The sequence below is a fragment of the Chroicocephalus ridibundus genome, chromosome 6, assembly GCF_963924245.1.
Source record: "Chroicocephalus ridibundus chromosome 6, bChrRid1.1, whole genome shotgun sequence".
NCBI lineage: Eukaryota > Metazoa > Chordata > Aves > Charadriiformes > Laridae > Chroicocephalus > Chroicocephalus ridibundus.
The window spans coordinates 17,951,661-17,970,317 of NC_086289.1; the positions used below are offsets into that span (position 1 = coordinate 17,951,661).

Here is an 18,657-nt window from a genome sequence, read left to right on the forward strand (position 1 = left end):
CACCATCTTATCACAAGAGAACTAAATATTTATTTCTCCCACTATTCAGCAAACAAAACATTTAATAAATACTTTTACCTCTTCTCCGCCCATAGCTCCTGGCTGCATGTAAACACAGAAGAAAATTGTCGGTACAGCTGTCATTAGATTTACCTCCAAAAACAAAGAAAAGGTAGCTTCTATCTCTTCTCTTTTTCCCCTCCCACCATAAAGAAGGAAAAGACATTCAAAAAGTGCAAGATGAAATTCAAACAACCCAAGTCAAGAGAAAAAGTTTGAAGATGACCCAGCCAGAGGGGAGAATTAGAAGAAAAAAAAAAAACAAAAACAAAACCACAAAAAAACCCAAGAAAAAAACCCAAGGAACATACCTGCTGTGCAAGTTTTCTACATAGCAAAGGTATTAAAAAAAAAAATCAGGCATATCAGACTTACAGTACTATAAAATAATAATTTAGGATTATGGTTTTAAGAGGCAATAAACATCATCAACAGTAATCCTAATTAAAATAATTCATTCTGCATTTTATTAATTAGTTGTGGAGAACATATTTTCTGATTATGTTTCAATTTAAATAATTAACCATCTGTAAATACTAAAATCCTACCAAAACAATATGAACATAATAGCCAGTATGTTCAGACAAATAAAAACAGATTGACAAAATGTCTTTATAACTACCAGAATTAATACGGCATTTCAATAAGACATGCACCAATGACAAAATCCACAATGTTGTGCAAGCACAGAAACATATTTTGTGATATAATAGGAAATGCAAAAAGCAGCATTTTTTGATCGGAAACTTTAGAATACCAGAAAATAATCTGGAAAACAGTGTCTTCCACACAGGGACTTCAGCCTCTCACAAAAGATATCTGTGGTCTTCCAAGGTAATCAAATGTGGAAGGCTACGGATCAGGTAGCTTTTCAACAGAAAGTGAGCTTAGGCAATAGGTAACAGAGCCTTGTTTTGTGTCTTTCTCTCTTCATCGCAATACTATTTGTGTTCCTCCTCCTTGCCAACTCCATCTCTTATTTCCAAAACCAACATGATGCCTTCTAGCCCTGCCCTACAGGCCCAGGTTTTAGGTGTGATTCCTTTAGCTCTCCCTACAATCCCCCTTAGCCAACTTAATCTAGTTCGCACTCCCTCCTTCTATATCCCAAGTGTCATCTACCATAAAACGTTCCAGTCTTCCCATTTTTCTATTTCCATCTTCATAGCCACATTCTCAGCTTTCCCTACCTACTTTTCTTTGGCCAGCAATTAGATGACAGATCAGTTGTGGCTAGTTAAGACTCATCTGCTAGTTAACTACTCATCTGCTGACTGGTCCCCTGGCTGTCACCTCTGAGTGGCCGCAGGGGCTACTCAGAGCAAGGCTGAACCTCATTCAGCACAGGCACTAGTAACCTCTCTTCTACCTCAAGCCCTGAAGAAACAGTCTCAGACACCATACACCTAATGTCTTTTTCTCCCACTATCAATGAGGCCACAGAAGCGCAACTATGTGAGTTGTTGGGGGATTAAAAAATGTCAAGGGCTATGATAAAGAACCGTTTCACAATTTATGTTTAACATAAAGACAGTAGAAGCTGTTTGTATGAACAGCTATTCAGCCACAGTGATGTAGTTGGTAAGCCCCGAAACAGGCACTGCTTCTTGCACAGCAAGTGATAGGGAGAATTAATACAAGAGCTGGCTTTCCAGCAAGAACAAAATTAATCCTGCTCCTTTGAGTTACTGCTGAAGCCATATTACTTATTATGATAGCAAAGAACCACTGTCAGACCTCAGGTAGTAAGTCCTTGTCTTGCTGAACGCACATACACCAAAAAATAAGCATGTATGAAGGTATATCTATCAACATGTTTTGAGAGTTAATTTATTTGAAAGAGGCTTCTCAAACAGAATGCTACCAATCTAAAATAAAGAAGCATTGCTTTAGTATGAGATGAAAAAGACTTCTGTGTGTCTTTTTAAGAAAATAAAACTTTATACGCTTAGTGTAAACATTTAGGCTCTGAATAAGATAGCAGTACGTGATGGGAGAAATCTGCCAAGGACTTCTGTAAATATTAGAATAACCTATTGCCATTCATATATCATAACACTTCTGTGTTACACTGCACTGCATGATATTACTTTCATCTTATATATGAGCTCACACATAATCTTGATATCCATAAAAAAGTTTTACTGAAGGTGTATTTACAATTACCTGTAAATTCTAGGGGGAAAATAGTGCAATCCTCTTACACAGGAAGACAGTCAGCCTACTCAGCATTTGCTGATTTAAAAACATTGCATCACATTTAAACACTCAAAGAAGGTGAAGTTTCGCTACTGTTGATTTTATATACGGACACACACATATAATTTGAAAATAAACTCAATTTTATCCAGTGTTTATATTAAAATGTTACATTAAAATGTTCCATTTTCCAGCAAGCTGACATTTATTCGGCACACCAACTTAAGAATGTCAACACACACTTTATTATGTTGTTTACACAGGATGCAAAATAAGAATCTATCATTTGAGACAAGTTAATAAAAAGTATGCATCTTGTTCATAAGTCAAAGTTCAGAGCACAACAGACTTAATAGAAGGTTCATCAGGTAAATTTCATAATACATCCAGTTTGAGTAAATATTTTAGAAAATAAACAATTTAGTCTTGAATGAAGACATTTGGGAGCCAATAAGAAGATTATTGTACTATTACAAGCAATTAAATTGCCTGTGTTATATATCTGAAGTTACTTTCTCTCTTGGGCAATTCCAATGGAAGATAAAAGAAAAGAAACTGGGAGTTTCCAAAAATCTGTTCCCAAAATTGTACCCACTGATGAAGCCACTCCCATATACTGGTTTTGGTGCCAAATATGAACGTCATTTTGCACAGAAAACCACCTCCTGAAAGGTTTCAAAATTCAACACGCAAACGATTCTTTCCTAGGTACCTCATAGAGCATTACACCATTAATGAAAACACAGCTGCTCGAAGAAGGGATGAGTGCATTTTTCCATGTAAAATGTGAAATTGTTGTAAGCAGGCACTGACCAGTTGTGCAACTGCCAGCACGATCCCCACCGTGTCCCTGTTTCTCCAGCCCTTTGCAACTGGCTTTCTCTGACAGGTTGACAGTTACATAACCACTACGTCCCAAATTGCATGTTACTCAAATACAAAGGAACAATACATGCTTTTACCTCCTGATAACTCTCCTGAAACTATTAACTCACCTCATCACAGAAGCTGAGTGCATTTTTACAAACTTGAAACTGTATCTCGAAGAACAGAACTCTGAGCTTTTAACAAACAAGCAAAACGAACTCCCCAAACCCCAAATCTTGCAATGCAATCAAGTAAGTTTAGTGCTAATGCTATTAGAATTCCCAAAAGCCTGCAGCTAAGATTACCCATTGTTGCAATAAATCAAAACAACTGAAATGCTTAAATTTTAATTGCATCTCAAAGAAAGCTATATGAAACTGATGAAAAATAACTTTAAAGGATTGAATTTTATAGATATCTATCTGGCAGTCAAGGGAGCAGGGGTCTGCTGCTGGCATAAGAACGCACTTGCAAAATTATATGAAGAGCCACAAAACTCTTGAGATACGTGGTTTATGAGATGAGCATAGCTGCATGCCACACAGAAGCACGCAAGACAGCCCTTGAGGATTCAGAAGGAAGGAGTGACCTAACAACCCTTGCCTATGGTCCTGGAAAGGCAGAGGACAAAAACATCCAGTGTGACAAGTTGGCAAGAGAAAGGAAAGTTACGTGGATAAGGGAAGTTACTCTGCTGTTTAAAGTTACTCTTGCTCAGTTAACATACATCCTAAGAACCAAGAACACAATCAAGCAACAAAACATTGCTTACTGTAGACCAACAAGTAAACCACCTTCATTCTTCTGCTCACTACTTCGGCTGGGAATAAGTTTGGGTTTGCCCTGTTGTTTGTGTTGGAAGGTTCCAACACAAAAAGGGACATTGTGTAACTTGTGTGATAAAAGCAAACCATGCAAATAAATACCAGAATTGCACAAACGATTTCTGAGAATTATTATTAGTACGGCAGGTGTTCTGCAATTTATTTGAAAGAGATGAAACCAAGTGAAGACCTACAGAAAAGAAAGGACTTTGACTAAAGCATATTCTTATAAACTTATACTTAACATATGTTAAAATGTAGACATAAACCACCTAGCTTAGCTAGAACACCTATGAGAGCTCATATGCAATGCCTTGCTGGGTGAGACCAATGAATTAGATAAGTAGATAAGTAATCAGTCTTCAATAGTGGCACTAGAAAGGGCATGTTAGAGTGGCCACTATCAGTGGTATGTCTCTCTTGTATTACCTTAGCATTCATAGTCTTTAGATGAAACACATTAGGAGGCTCACTCTCACCTACTTCTAATATCTGCATAAAGGCCTTTTGTTAAGAATTTGTCTAATGCTTTTTCAAACCTGCTGATACTATCTGCTTCCACAAATTCCTGTGGCAGCAAGTTCCAGAAGTAAACTACAGAAGCACTTCCTTTTGTGGGTTTTAAATCGATCTGCTGGAAGTTTCACCAATTGCCCCGTTAGTTCTAGCTCTGTAGAACATGGTAAACAGCAATCCTGCGTTCCCCTGTGATTTTTCTAAGGCTCCATCTCATTCACCTTCAGCCTTCTCCTCCCCAAATTGAAGCATTTAGACTTCTTTCATCTCGTGTGAACTCAATACAGTCACAGTAGAGACAGACTATGAGAAGGAAAAATTATGAGATCCAGAGAAAATTGTATTCTAGTAGTTAGCTATTTTGATAATACAAAATAAGGTAAAGCATAGCTAACTGAAAAATAAAAAAAAAATTAAGCTTCCAAAAGTGACAGCGAAAATTGAAATAGAACAGTGAAACTGATTATCAGCCTCACAAGCTCTACCCAAGGCTACAAAGAGTAAAAGTTTAAAACCCCAGAGTTATGTGCTGTCACTGGTTTAATTTATTCCTATGGAATAGGATTATTCCATAGGAAGGCTGTGAGAACACTTTTCCACAAAACAACTATGCATGCTTTAGGGCTTGTACTGGTTTACTGTTCTGGTCTCAAATCACACCTGTAACTGGTCTGGCTATACTCATATAAGGCTTGTAGTACACACTGTTCACAATACACTTCAGTTACAAGACAACAGAAAATAAAAATCAGTGGCACTTGGGAAAAATAGGTATCAGTGATGAGTACACAAAAGCTCAACCTAGAAACGTGTATCATCTGACATGATTCAATTAAATGCTGACACAATACGTAAGTACAAGAAGGCGTAATAATAACTTATAGTTCAATATCCCTGTGAACAAAACCTTTGAAGTTAAGAAACACTTGCGAAAAAAAACACCTTGCTTCATCTCCTGGAGACAACAGACATTAGTCATGTGAAACAATGAGTATCCACTCTAACAGCTTAATCTCTAGTTAAGGGTTTGATTTTTATGGATCAGAAACTGTTGGGAAAAGTTCCCCTGGTAAGACAGCTAGCTACACAAGGGAGAAAGTCAGTAGAACAATTAACAAGCTTGACTGAAACACAATCACCTTCTTAAAACATATTTTTTTTAACTAAGCCAATCAATTACATGCTGATATTTATTCAACATGTTACTATCACTACCATCAAGAAAATGTTCTGTGTAGAAACTTGAGTATTGTTCACCTACATTAAGCAGATCAAAAGCTTTCAGCAGTTTCATTATGGTTTAATTAATAACTTGTGAGAGAGAACTTTCTGGAGAACCTTTTCAAATGCATAAACCTTATTAAAAATCTGATAGACTTAAGTCTATAAGTAAAACTGAGGTACTTCCAGTATGTTCATATAGGAGATACTATCGCCAAATTAATTTGTTGACTTGTCTTTTAAACCAGATTCTAACAGCAACATAAAGCTGACAAGGTGTGAAAGACCCTCTTCAGACATTTCAGCAGAGGTATGGACAGGATTCATTTGTGATAGAGCCTGAAGACTGCATGATACTCCTTACTGGAAGAACTCTGTAAAATTAAGAAACTGAAAACACATTTATTGTAATGTTATTAAACTATGTTGGACCATGAAAATATTTTTTACTGGTTAGGCACACCCGTTAAATTTTTTTCTTTATTTTAGATGAACTAAAATGTCTAAGCCATGAGATCTTATCTGCCAACTAAGACAGCGACTTACAAGTTACTGACATGTGATCTCTGTAAGATTTTTTTTTTTTCCATTGCTTTATTATACTATGGGATTGGATCTGCACATTGTATATAGATCAAACAGTTAGCATTTCGAGGTAATCATAAATTTGTGAATCCATTAAACATCAGCTCCAAAAAAGTAGATCTACATTCTTTCCGTATCATAGCTAAAAGTGAATCTCATCAGGTAATTTCAAATACAGAAATAAGCGACACCATTTATTTGTATTAACATGTTTTACAGAAGACGTAATAGAAAGTATCTTGAGATTTTTAAAAACATTCTTTCTTCACTGTTGGTACTTATGTTGTTCATGCAATAATGTGTCCACAATATCAAAGACACACATTTCAAGGCATGCTTAGACGCTTATTAAATTGACTTAAAATAGCATTATCTCTACCAAAAAAAGAAAGAGTGAGCATTTACAGATTTGAAATTTTGGAGCTAGAAGGGCTAAAGGAAAGTTTATTTGACAAGACTGGGAACCTCCTTGATTTATAAGGTACCAGAATCTTATTTCTAACTTGGAAAACTCATTTGTAATCTTGAAGCAGTCAGCAGTTCAGAACAATACTTGCTTTAGGACACTGAGCTGTCCAATAATTCTCTAAGATCAGAAAGGAAAATATGTCAAGTTTTTCCTTTTGAATAGCGGGTCTCTGAAGTTCTTAGAGATCTGTAAGTTCACAAGTGAATTCCAATGCCAGTAAAAATTAATTAAGGAACTGAGAGAAGGTGATAGAATCAAGTATAATTATGTAATGTATGCTTGCTATAAAATATCTCTGTAGCATACACCTTGAAGAACTCGTTTTGCTAAAGTAACAAAAAGCAAATGAACAGAATAATCTAGGAACTCTATTTTTATGTCATTAAAATACACAGACTGAGATCGAGCACTTGTGCGCGTATGGTAAGAACCACAGATGCAGGAAGTGCATGCAACACAGTCAGAGTTTCTATCGACTGATTCAAAGATTCCCTTTGGGTCATAATAAAATTCTGAGATGAGGCATATGAATACTGTATCTTTGTAAAGTACTAGACTTCTTTTAAACTTTGGGACACATATTCAAAGTTCCTTTGGGAAACATTCTTGATTTTGTTAATTTCAGTCAATTCATTTGCTATCATATACATAGAAAAAGTTTATTTACATGTTTATGATTTTAAAAGTATCTAACCATTCACCAACCTGTCTCAAATTACCCTTGTGGAAAAATCATAGTTGCAATTCCAGCAAGACAAATTAAAAGTTTTCTCTTTGATCACCTGTCAGTCCATGCTACTCTGTCTGAATGGTCAAGGTTATCTAACGAACTGTCAAAATGTGGAAAAAAAAATATATATAAAAATCACTGAGTAAGAGCTAGGGAAGAAACATTTTAATTAAAAAGGGGATTTTCATACAGTTGTAGGTCTATGAAAAGCAGTAGCTAAAGTGGAAGCAGTTTGAGTAACAATTTGTAGCAATCAATGTAAAAAAATTATATGCACATAAATGTAGTTTATAATACATGCAACATTTTTACTAATTAAAATAGGAGTCAAGGTTAACAAGAACACTTTGCATACAAAGACAAGGCTAATATTTGAACCAGCATGAATTTCCTGTTCACATACTATTTCTTGAATAACAATTTTATCTAGATAAAAAGCAAGCTGATAAACAAACATGACATGATAAAACTCAGTAAACCATGTGTGTAAGAGTGTGGGGAAAAAATAAGAATTACATTTAAGAGAATAAGGAATTAAACTTGGTTCACTATATCAGCTTTTGGGTTCCTTGCCATAGGTATGTTTGCACCGAGCTTTACGTGCACAGAAATCTATTTGCTTCCAAAGAAAGTTTTCTCTATATATATATTAATCTGTTATTTGCAGATCTCTCACCCCACTTTTTCAGCGATAGCATTTGCAATTATTTTTACTTCAGCATGTTTCAATAGTTGAGATTTGAGGGGTTATTCTTCATGATAAGCAATGCAACAGAACAGCTTGTTTAAGAAAATAATGCTCGCTCTTCCCCTTTTTTCCATGGCTAGTAAAGCTGTTCAGAAAAAAAACCAACAACTTCAATCCTGCAGTCTTTTTAAAGAAGTCTTTGAAAGAAAACATATATTACAAATAAGTTGGGTTTGGGGATTGAGATGAATTACTGCTCATCTAAGAGCGGTTCAAAAGGTGGTTCTCAATTTCCACTGATAGATGGGCTGTATGTGCAGATGGGCCCTGCGATAATTTGGTGGTGCTAGCCTCAACAGTCCCTTCTGGTTCACTTTTTTCCAATGCTGGTAATGCAAGCGTTACAACAATCTCCCTGATAACATATGCCGACATACATATATAATTGAATCCCATCATCAGAAAAATAGAATCTCCATGCAAGCTGTATGCAGTTAAGGCCCACACAGTGGACCTCAAACACGTGATCAAACATGTGAACTGCATTTGATGCTCAAAACTATTGTTTAAACAGCTTAGGTCTTCCTTCCTTAGTCATATTGAGCAGCCAAGCATCTGTCCAGGAGGGAAGGCTTATCTATTTTCATTTCCTTGTTTTAGCTTAAATAATAGATTAATGATAAAACTCGTATTTCTAACACCCAGGCTGATAGGAACTTCCTTCTTATTGCTTCCAATCTACCAGGCCTAATTCTGGACTGCAGTCTCATCTCTTCTACCATCATATATAATGCTTGTGGAATAGCTTAGCAAATCTTGTTCTTAAAATTCCACAGAAAACAGATGGCACGCACCCACAATAAAGAGGATCACATAGATGAAAGGAAAGCACATTGGTGATGTTATGAGGCAGGAAAAGTGGTGGGGGAAAAACAAAACACCAAGAAGGTAGTAGAGCGCTACAAAGTTGGATTAAAAGGAAGAAAATTTAAGAAATCTTCCTCTGCTAGAAAGAGACTTCAGCAGTCGTTGATAAAAGATACTGCCTTCAGTAACAGCCAAGTCAGATCTCAGAAAGTGCAGATGCTAATATAAAAAAAATTGAAGGGAAGAAAGAAGAAAAAGCATGTTTTATTGCTCCCCTGTCTTCCTCCCCACCCCCCCCTTTTTTTTTTTCTAATTAAACAGGTATAGGTATATTTGAGATATCAGCTAGCCCTCCTCACAGCCCCCAAGGCACCATCAATACTAACTGTTTGTACAGCTTGTTCTGCAAAACTTAAAAGGTTAATGTATAAAGTGACAGTTCGCACGTTCTGGGACCCTTATGAACCCTGCTGCCTTTGGTATGTCACATTTTACATCATTCATTTTTTCCCTCCAGTTAAATAAACTCTGATCTCTTCACATTTAAAGCAGGTCTAGTTTTGCAAACCTTTTTAGCTCTCTCAGTGTCTTTTATTCCTATATATTATTCCTTATATGTTAATTAGCTAGTAATACATTAGTAACCCAAGTTGGCAATTGGGCTAAAGAGCTCAGCAAATTCCTATAGCCAGGTACCAAACTATTAGAAGAGACTGATGCCTCTCAAAATTTAGCTTCACATTTTCCCAGAATATTATCACTACAAAACCCAAGCTTTTATTAGCTATTAAACTGCCAGCCCAAGATTTTGCAAGACAAAAAATAATTCAATAAATGTTCTATTCAGAGTGGTTCATTTCAAGGTATACCAACAACATTGGCAAAAGATTTAAATATAAAATGCTATTTCAGCAACTTGGTTATATCTAAACACTGTTATGTGTTTGAAAACAATACATTAGAATATACGAAGAGCCAAGTACAATAGCTCTTATGGAGACAAGGCAATTTAAAAATGAATAGAAGCATGAAAATAAACAATTAAATTGTTTTGCTGCTGTTACATTTTCTGTCATGGCATGACAACATCCCCACATAATTATTATCTATATTAATGAAACAAGACCAAAATCTCTACACAAACATATAAAAAGGTGCCTCAAACCCTTGCCTTAATGTATTTTTCAAATTATTTTATTCAGAACAAATAGAACTAAATGACACTAATGAAAAAGAAGAAAAGACAGTCAGATGGAGAGCAAACAGTACCAGACCTCACAGATGACACATTTTCATATGAGACAAGAATGAACATTAGAAGCAGATGGAACATTTGAAGCCCAACAACAGTGAAAAGTCACTGTACAGAGGAGCTTTAGGAAATACAAAATTCTATCATTTCACATTTCTCATTTGTTGGTTTAACTACCTTTAGTGTAAACTCTTTTTACAGAAGTTTGTTTGGGATCCCAGCAATACAGTTCAGTGCTCCCTTAGAAAGATCACACCCCCTCATTTATTCCCTGGCTCCCTTTTTCACCTTCTAAACTTCTTTCCCACTAAAGCTCATAGTTAGCTTTCTGGAGTTCACAAGAAGCATTAAAGAGAGCTCACCACCTAGCATGTAAGTGACTATGTATCCATGCTGATCATTTAAGTCCTATTTATATACCTAACTAAAAAGGAGCACGTATTAACTGAATGGAAATCCAACATCTCCCGGACAGAAGCAAATAGGAGTGAATACTAGCAAGTGAAAGGGATAGCGGACACCTTTGAGTTAACTTTGGCAAAGCAAATTAATTTTTTTTTCAGGTTTTTCTTACTACTGTAAACATAACTTTTAATTAGTATTGCAAACATATACTAAAATTATGATCAATATATGGTTTCTCTTCAAGTTCATACATGAATTGACATAAATAATCAATAATTAAATTTACGTCACATTTCCTCTAGAAATTACAGTATCAATTGTATTTAATAAGGTGCTGTAGATGAAAGTTTATAAAAATTGTTCTACTGTTTAGCTCAGTATGAATGACATTATTAAAAAGTAAACTGATGTCACTACTTGATTAAAAACACTATTTCAATTAGAGAAATTTCAATTAGACCTAGTAAAAACAAAAGCTATAGCTTTTTCCCTTTGCATAATGCTTCAAATCTAAATATTTGCATCGTCCTTTTGTTTAAATTCTCTTTAGGATTATGCTTGGATCTCTTTGAATTTGAACAGTAGGACCCTAATTCTGACAGAGAAGTTCAAGTGCCTCTACAATATAAACATGCTTATATACATGTGCAATGGTTTGCCTATGTACACAAGCATAATGCCATTAATGACAAGAAGAGATTCATAATAATTATGCATTTAAAAGTAACCTCTTCTAACTCACTAATTTTATTATTTCAGAATTCAGTGCTTTGAGATGATGATGATTTACAGCTTTGCACAATGATAAACAAAATGGTGGTAGTATGCTCTACACTAAGCTCTGCTAAACTAAGCAAATAACGCCTTCCCTCAAACCAAACCACCCTCTTCAACATTTACAGACACTAGCTCAAGACAGTCAGCCAGGAAAATCCCTACTTTCAAAAGGCTGTAATCAATAAATAAGAATATCAGCTGAAGTACAGTAGAAAGCGTTGCCATAAAGGATGAGAAGGAGCTAAAGAGACAAGCACCCCTCAGAAAACTTCCCTCCTCCCTACAATGCATGAAGGAAAGTTATGCATTGCTTTTGGCATGAGCCTATGTTGTCTTCCAGCTTCAAAAGATTGCATACACTATTAGTGAGAAATTGAGATTTGAGTAATAAATCTTAAAGATTATTACTGTGTCTTCACAAGAAAAGAGAAAAATGCTTATGTAGCAATAACTATAAATAGAATGTGAAGGTTGGATTTGCAGATTCAGCAGACAGTGTTTGGTTTCATAGAAATTATACATAGATATTACAAGTATTGTGATTTAAAGAAGCTATATAAATTCTCCAAATTGTTCCAAAAATTACTGCAGTGAAATGTATCATTTGAGTTTTTTTTATTTTATGTATTTTATTTTTTTTAAACCCAAACCACAACCATTCCAGCAGAGGAAAGAACATTTCTTTCCCCATGGCAAAGGTAATGGATCACATGGGAATGATATAGTTCTAAATTTCTCAGTTTTAGCTGCATACAAAAGAGGACGTAAATCACAGGAATTTTTAAGTTTATATACTCGGATACTTGCTTTTATTCTCAGCTCTTCAAAGATTTAAGAGCAAAAACCAACAGGTTTCACAGTTCAATGATTCTAGCTTCTGGGCTCTTAGTAATGGCCAAAAATGGTGTGGCCTTACCTAGCAAAGAATGGGAGGGAGAAGAGATGCAGGAGAAGGAAAATCTATGGAAACTTATCCAGACTTTGGATTTGCGCTGAATTTAACTCAAAAGAACAATCACTACAATTTCACATAAATTGCATATTTATGATTCCACATTTTTGTAAGTCTGTAAACAGTTAATATTTCAATAAACCCATAATATTTAAAATACTATAAATACATAAATGTATTTCATTTAGGTCCCTCAGTTAGCTATACTAATATTTTAGCCATACACCAGGACTATTTTAATAATTATTTTTTATAAACAATTACATTATATAGCTGCTGTAAGAATTTCAGAAGAATTAGACACAGAAGAAAAAATATTTTCTTAAATATTACTTCCATTAAAAAGGCAACTTTTTAAAGTTTATCTAGCAGTGACAGAAATTGGAACAGAAAATATTCACCCACTTAGGATAGAAGTGAGTTGTCACAAAATGAAGCAACCCTGATTTGATATAGTACAGTATATAGTATAGCTTTTCGTATCAGTTTTTCATTACCATCTTTTAAAAATCTCTATAAGACTCTGTAAGAAATACTGCTATATATTCCATAGAAACTGTCAAATTCTTAAAAGTAACTCAAAATTCAAACATAATCTCCCATCTGATTACTATGGCAATCAGCTTATTGAAATGCCCATGTTGGAACAACAAACACATTCTGAGACCAGAATTCATGTCAAATAGCAGCAGACTGTACTGTGCACAACTTATTTACACACACCTACATCCACGTGAACAGCTTCCTCTTTTAGTAAAATATTTAATTAAAGGGAGCATTTCTCCCAGTTAATTACTTCATTTCTCATAATTTCATGTGCCCATAAGAAAATGAGGCATATATGCTAACTATAACAACAGGAACTTTGCTAAATATCACCTCACCATTAGCAGTGTAAAACTAAGAAAAGAAGCGCACGCAAAGTTTAATGGGTTCTAAAAGCTGGCATTTAAAGTCAAATGCTGAAACCCTTGCACCTTGTCTGTTACAAATTTTCAGCTCTTCACGTTTATAAATTATTTTTTAATTCTCTTTGGTACTACACAAAAAACTGCAGTTTTCAACTACACACAATATAATTTATATAGACAGTGCAAAGGCAAAAAATTTTAGAGAAGTTAGTAAACTAACCCTAACACCTCTAATAGAACATTGTAAGCAAAACCGAAGGCTTCAAAATAGTCACTGTTTCTTAGGATTAGAGACAAAAACTATGCTTTGATGTGAATAACTCAGTTCTAGGTTATGCTGGTGGTGCCTAACACCCCACCCCCCCACGACATGATACAAGGCCATCTCTAGAGCTTACAGATGCATTTTTGCAGTTTTTTTAATGCATATGCATATGTTCATGATTGGTTGGGTTTTTTTATTGATTTATTTTTATTTGCCAACACAACCAAATGCAATAATTTCTCAGTGAAGTTCAGCCCCATGCTTTTTCCTCATCTTTCAGATGTCCAAATATTCTCTCCAGTCCCGTCTACATAGTAATGTTTTATGGAAACCAACAAAGTAAACTCCATCAGTCAATGTAATTGTACGCAAAACTTGTAACAACTCATCCCAACAAGAAGAAATATGTCTTGAGACGTATCAGAAATTGAAGTTACGGATTTAACACACACCCCCACAAAAGAGGAAACAACAGAGATTGTTTTGCAATGTTAGCTATAAGCAGGCTTTATTTGTTCCAGTGGAATAAATAAAGCTATTATAAAGCTAATATAAAGAATCACCAATTCTACCAATAAATCAGAGATAATTGATTTATGAAAAGTATTTTAAGATAGTGCACATAAATTTCTATGCAAATATTATTACACATATTTATGTCTGACTGTACAGCTACGTACACAGTAAATGTAAGAAATAATATTCTACATGATGACATTAGTCACTAGGTATTAACTACTTACTATTAAGAGCCATGATATTGTCTGTTCCTGGATGATGGAAGTTTATTCCCATACGCCCTGCAATGTAAATAAAAGCTATTTTTAATGTTTTTATTTCAAAACTGAATTCATAAATATGAAAAATAGGTAAAGGGGATGAACAGTCAGGGTAGCTGAATCTTCCATCTACTGAAGAAAACTTCCCAAGAATACACATTTAACACTGTAGTACCTTTAGTGTTATGTGCTTAAAATACTGAAAATCACAAAATAAACAATGAAATAATTATTTTTGAATACATCCCTTTGCTTTGTACTAGGAAATTATTGCGTTTACCCTTTCAAAATAAGGCCTCAAATTTCAGCCTTGCTGCAGTTTAAATAACAAATACAACATTACAAAAACTCCACTCAATTGGTAAAAATAAATCACTATTTTCCATACTACCTGTGACACCAGAAGCTCTCAAGTTAACAGATCATTGGAAACAGAGTGCTGCTCACCCTGTTTTTGTATTCTTCCCTAAGAATCTGCTATTGCTTACTATTTGAGATAGATAGTGGGTTGGAGTGAGTGTTGTTCTTATGAAGTACATTCATATGTACTTTGGAAAATATTTATTCTTGTCACATATTATTATGGGACCATCATATACAGAAGCTTCACCATGAAATTCAAGTGATCTCTGCTGGTGCCAGTTTTCCAGGAAGCTAGAGAGATGCAAAATAGTACCAATTTTCTCAGATGAGATTTAACAATTGAAAGGTCAGTTTAAGAACATCTCTGATGACTTCAAGAACTGGAAGTGGGAAAAATTCACACACGGTTACTTTGTTTCAAAGGAGACTTAGTCTACTGAACTCTATTTTTACCATCAAAGCAAGAAATTAACCTACTCTACTACTCTTCAGATTAGTTTTAGGTACTGTTTAACTGAGATGAAGCATTAAAAACTTACCCTGAAAAAACTTTGTAACAGGACTTAATTAAACCCCCCTGAAACAATTTGAAAGCTGTAATTGATATTAGTCCTTGTTTGGAAAAAGATATAAAAGGATCTTTATAGCCACATAAAAATTTATTTCCATTAAGTAATGTAAGTAACTTAAGTTACTTACAAGTTTTGTAATCCATTTCAGATGCTCTCTGTATCTCTAGATTTGTGGTTAAGTTTGGGAGCTAAGGAAGAAGGGAGTTCACATTTCTTCGCTACATTGGCACTCAAATATGGGAGCTCAAGACCCGCTGACTATACTGAAGAACCAATATAACCATTAAGTTCCTGTACGTCTGCAAAACCAAGTTTTAACAAATAAGCTTTGACAAAGCAGAACTAAAGCCACGCTTCTCCAACATTTTTAGTTCCTATCAGTAAGTTAAAGCCTTCTATTTCCAGTCACAGAGACTGCTGTGCTGCAATTAATATTCTTTCTGAACACACATAGCATGAAGTTTCAGTACACTTCTGAAACTAAGTCATAAGCAGTTTAAGAAAAGCAAATATATATATTTTCTTCACATTATAATTTTCTCACTCTTTTAGGAAAAAAGGACGGCCACAATAGGACTGCGAAGCAAACAGCACCTCCAAAGAGAAGTGGGGGCAGAAGGAAGGTAAGTATAATCTCCATTTTTACTTTACAACTCCTTGAGCAAAGCTTCTTAAAGACATCTTAATTTACTACTTCAGATTTCCTAATTACAGACAAAATTCTCCTATGCATATTTTCACATTAATTTGGCACTGCAGAAACATTAAGGCTGCTATTATTTCAGTTAGTATAAGCTTGTGCTAAAATATTTCAGAATCTTGCTAGTCTGACATGGGACTCCCTTTTCCTTAACAGCATATTAATGAGCATGATCTTACAGGTATAATTTGTAAGGAGAAAAGGTGTATATAATAATCTATACTTGTAAACTAATACTTACAATAGAAAAAAAGGAACAGCTGTGAAAACTAGAGTAAAATTTGAGTGCATAAGGCTTGGATGGGCCCTTCTCTTTTTCCCTTGCTGAAGCTGAAATAGAATCGTATCTGTGACATCTGGGTTTGTTTTTTTCCTCCCTCCAGGCTGTCACTGGACCAGGTGCTGCTTGCGTGACATTTTGTCACCTGCCCTTGGCCTGCTATTTTTAAACAGTTCTTGTCAGCTATCTTTTAAGAGGAGCAGAAAATACAGAGCAACACAAGCAGAAGGACATGTTCTCACACTGAGCTAAGCACCAGTGTGGGATAATTCTGTGCATCCTCAGAGGTCCCCTAATACAATTCTATAGAAACAAATGAATGGAATACTTTCAAAACACACCCATATTAAAAGCATTCAAACCAGACTGGTAATGCACCAATCATCAGACAATTAGTTACCAATAATTATATAGCTTTTCATATTAGCTACAACATTTTAATATCTTGCTGTTTGAAGCAAATTATTCAATTGAAAAAAGAAGACATATGCAGATTACAAAACTGCATAATTACCTAAGGAACAAGAAGAGAGCACAGAAAGGAAATTAAAAATTTATTCATTTAAAGGTGCAGTGTGAAACTGTGAAATGTAATTAAGAATATGTACTTTCAAGGACATATTTGGGTTAAACACAGAAATGACTATCAGAAAACAATCAATTTTAAGAAAAGCACATGTATGCTACCTGGACCTTTACAAAGTCTATATAAGCACATATTTCTAATTATAGTTTTAAAACACAATCTCTGGATGAAATTTCTACTTTTCAAGAATCTTAAGCACAATAAGCAGAAACACAGAGAAGTTAGAGCACAGAAGTTACAGACTCCAGCAGTTCACTGAAGTCATAAATAGGAATCCTTCCAGTAACAACATCCCCAGTACTTGTATTCAGTGTACATCTGCCATTTTCAGTTTGCCTGTCTTGGTTTCATAACTATCTACTGAGTATATTTTCAATTATGTGCTTTTACGACACACACCTATATTACTGCACTTAGGCTGCAACAATAATCACTCTTTTATGTAAATCTTTTCAATTCCTAATTTAAAAAAAACCCAAACGTCCAGTTGTATACTTCTTACTGTAAACACTTCAGAGTATAAACAAGGGTTTAATGATTCTTGTATAGCTCTGGCTGATCCTTTGCATATCTTATGTCATTAAATTCCTTAAATTCTCTCTCCTAACAGCATTTGGAGAGACTTTTCTGGCTGTACTGACTAAGTGCTCTGCTGCATGTCCAATATCATGGTTGTCATGGCAGAGAGCCCAATTCATTCTCAAAGCACATCTCAAGTATGTGCATCTTCTCTTCCGTATTACATTGGAAATAATAAGATGTTAAATGGAATTTAATTCACCTCATTCTTTGTGGAAAAGAGTCATGATTTCGAAACAGCTCTGAAATCTTTCCAATAACTCAAGAAAGTATACCCTTCCCACACATTCATCTATTTATTAAACCTTTCACAAATAGATTATCTGTTTTTTCTTTTGTTTTTAATTGTCTAGATAATTCCCAGTTAAATGATCAGTTTTGGGAAAGAATATTGTTCCAGAAATAAGAAACCTGGATATCAGGCACAGTTTTACCACTATTGCGGTTCTTTCACAGTGTCTAGTAGCAGGCTTACCTATTGTGGTCCCTTTAATCTCAACTTTAAAATCCACTATTTTTAGCAGATATTCAAGCTTATGAGCACAATCTGTTTCCAACTAAGTGTAAAACTGATCTTTGATTTCATCTTTGTATATATGTGCTGGTATTATCATTATTTTCCCCTGTCTGAAACAAACACCAGGGAATAACCAGTTCCAGATCTATAACTACCGGTTTTGCTTTAAGAGATTTCTGAATTCATTTTCTCTTCTTAAGTGCTCTATGGTTTTTTGAACTTGTGACATCCTAATCAGCCCCTGGACATGAACACTCACTCAGTGAAGGAGTTTTAAGATTACAGTTACCTATTCTCATCATTTTCATCTTACAATCAGCGTTCCAAGAAACAACGTTCATTGGTTATATATTAAGTAAAACTTCTTGCTCTGTTATACCTGATGGCTTTCACCAATATTGACCACTTGTACCAATTCAGCAACTGGTATTTGGCATAAGATTTGCTAGAAAATAGCAAAGCTGGCCTGCTTTTGACCTGTCCTGAACTCACTGGGAATGAGAACTTCCTCTCACATAGTTCTTAAGATCATTGTTGATATCAATTACAAGTTATGACTAGAGACTCCAGTGGCAAGGTCAAATGAAACTGGCAACAGGACGAGGTCTGCTATACTTCCTTAGTAATAATACCTCCTTTATAATTCTTACCTCTTCTATCAAATTATTTCAAAGTTGGTGCCAACGAAAGGCA

At 34.9% G+C, this 18,657-nt stretch overlaps 1 protein-coding gene across 10 annotated transcripts in view; it reads right to left on the reverse strand.

Annotated features, from left to right (window-relative positions):
- CPEB3 (cytoplasmic polyadenylation element binding protein 3) overlaps positions 1-18,657 on the reverse strand; it is a 95,607-nt gene that overhangs the window by 35,825 nt on the left and 41,125 nt on the right. For 6 of the 10 annotated variants that reach the window (XM_063339719.1, XM_063339717.1, XM_063339714.1 and 3 more), the window contains 2 exons: positions 14,332-14,388; positions 79-102 (listed from right to left, as the gene is read on the reverse strand). In XM_063339719.1, the coding sequence (XP_063195789.1) occupies positions 79-102; positions 14,332-14,388 (81 nt within the window). The remainder of the gene's footprint in view (positions 1-78; positions 103-14,331; positions 14,389-18,657) is intronic. The other 4 variants (XM_063339721.1, XM_063339715.1, XM_063339720.1 and 1 more) reach the window with 1 other exon arrangement.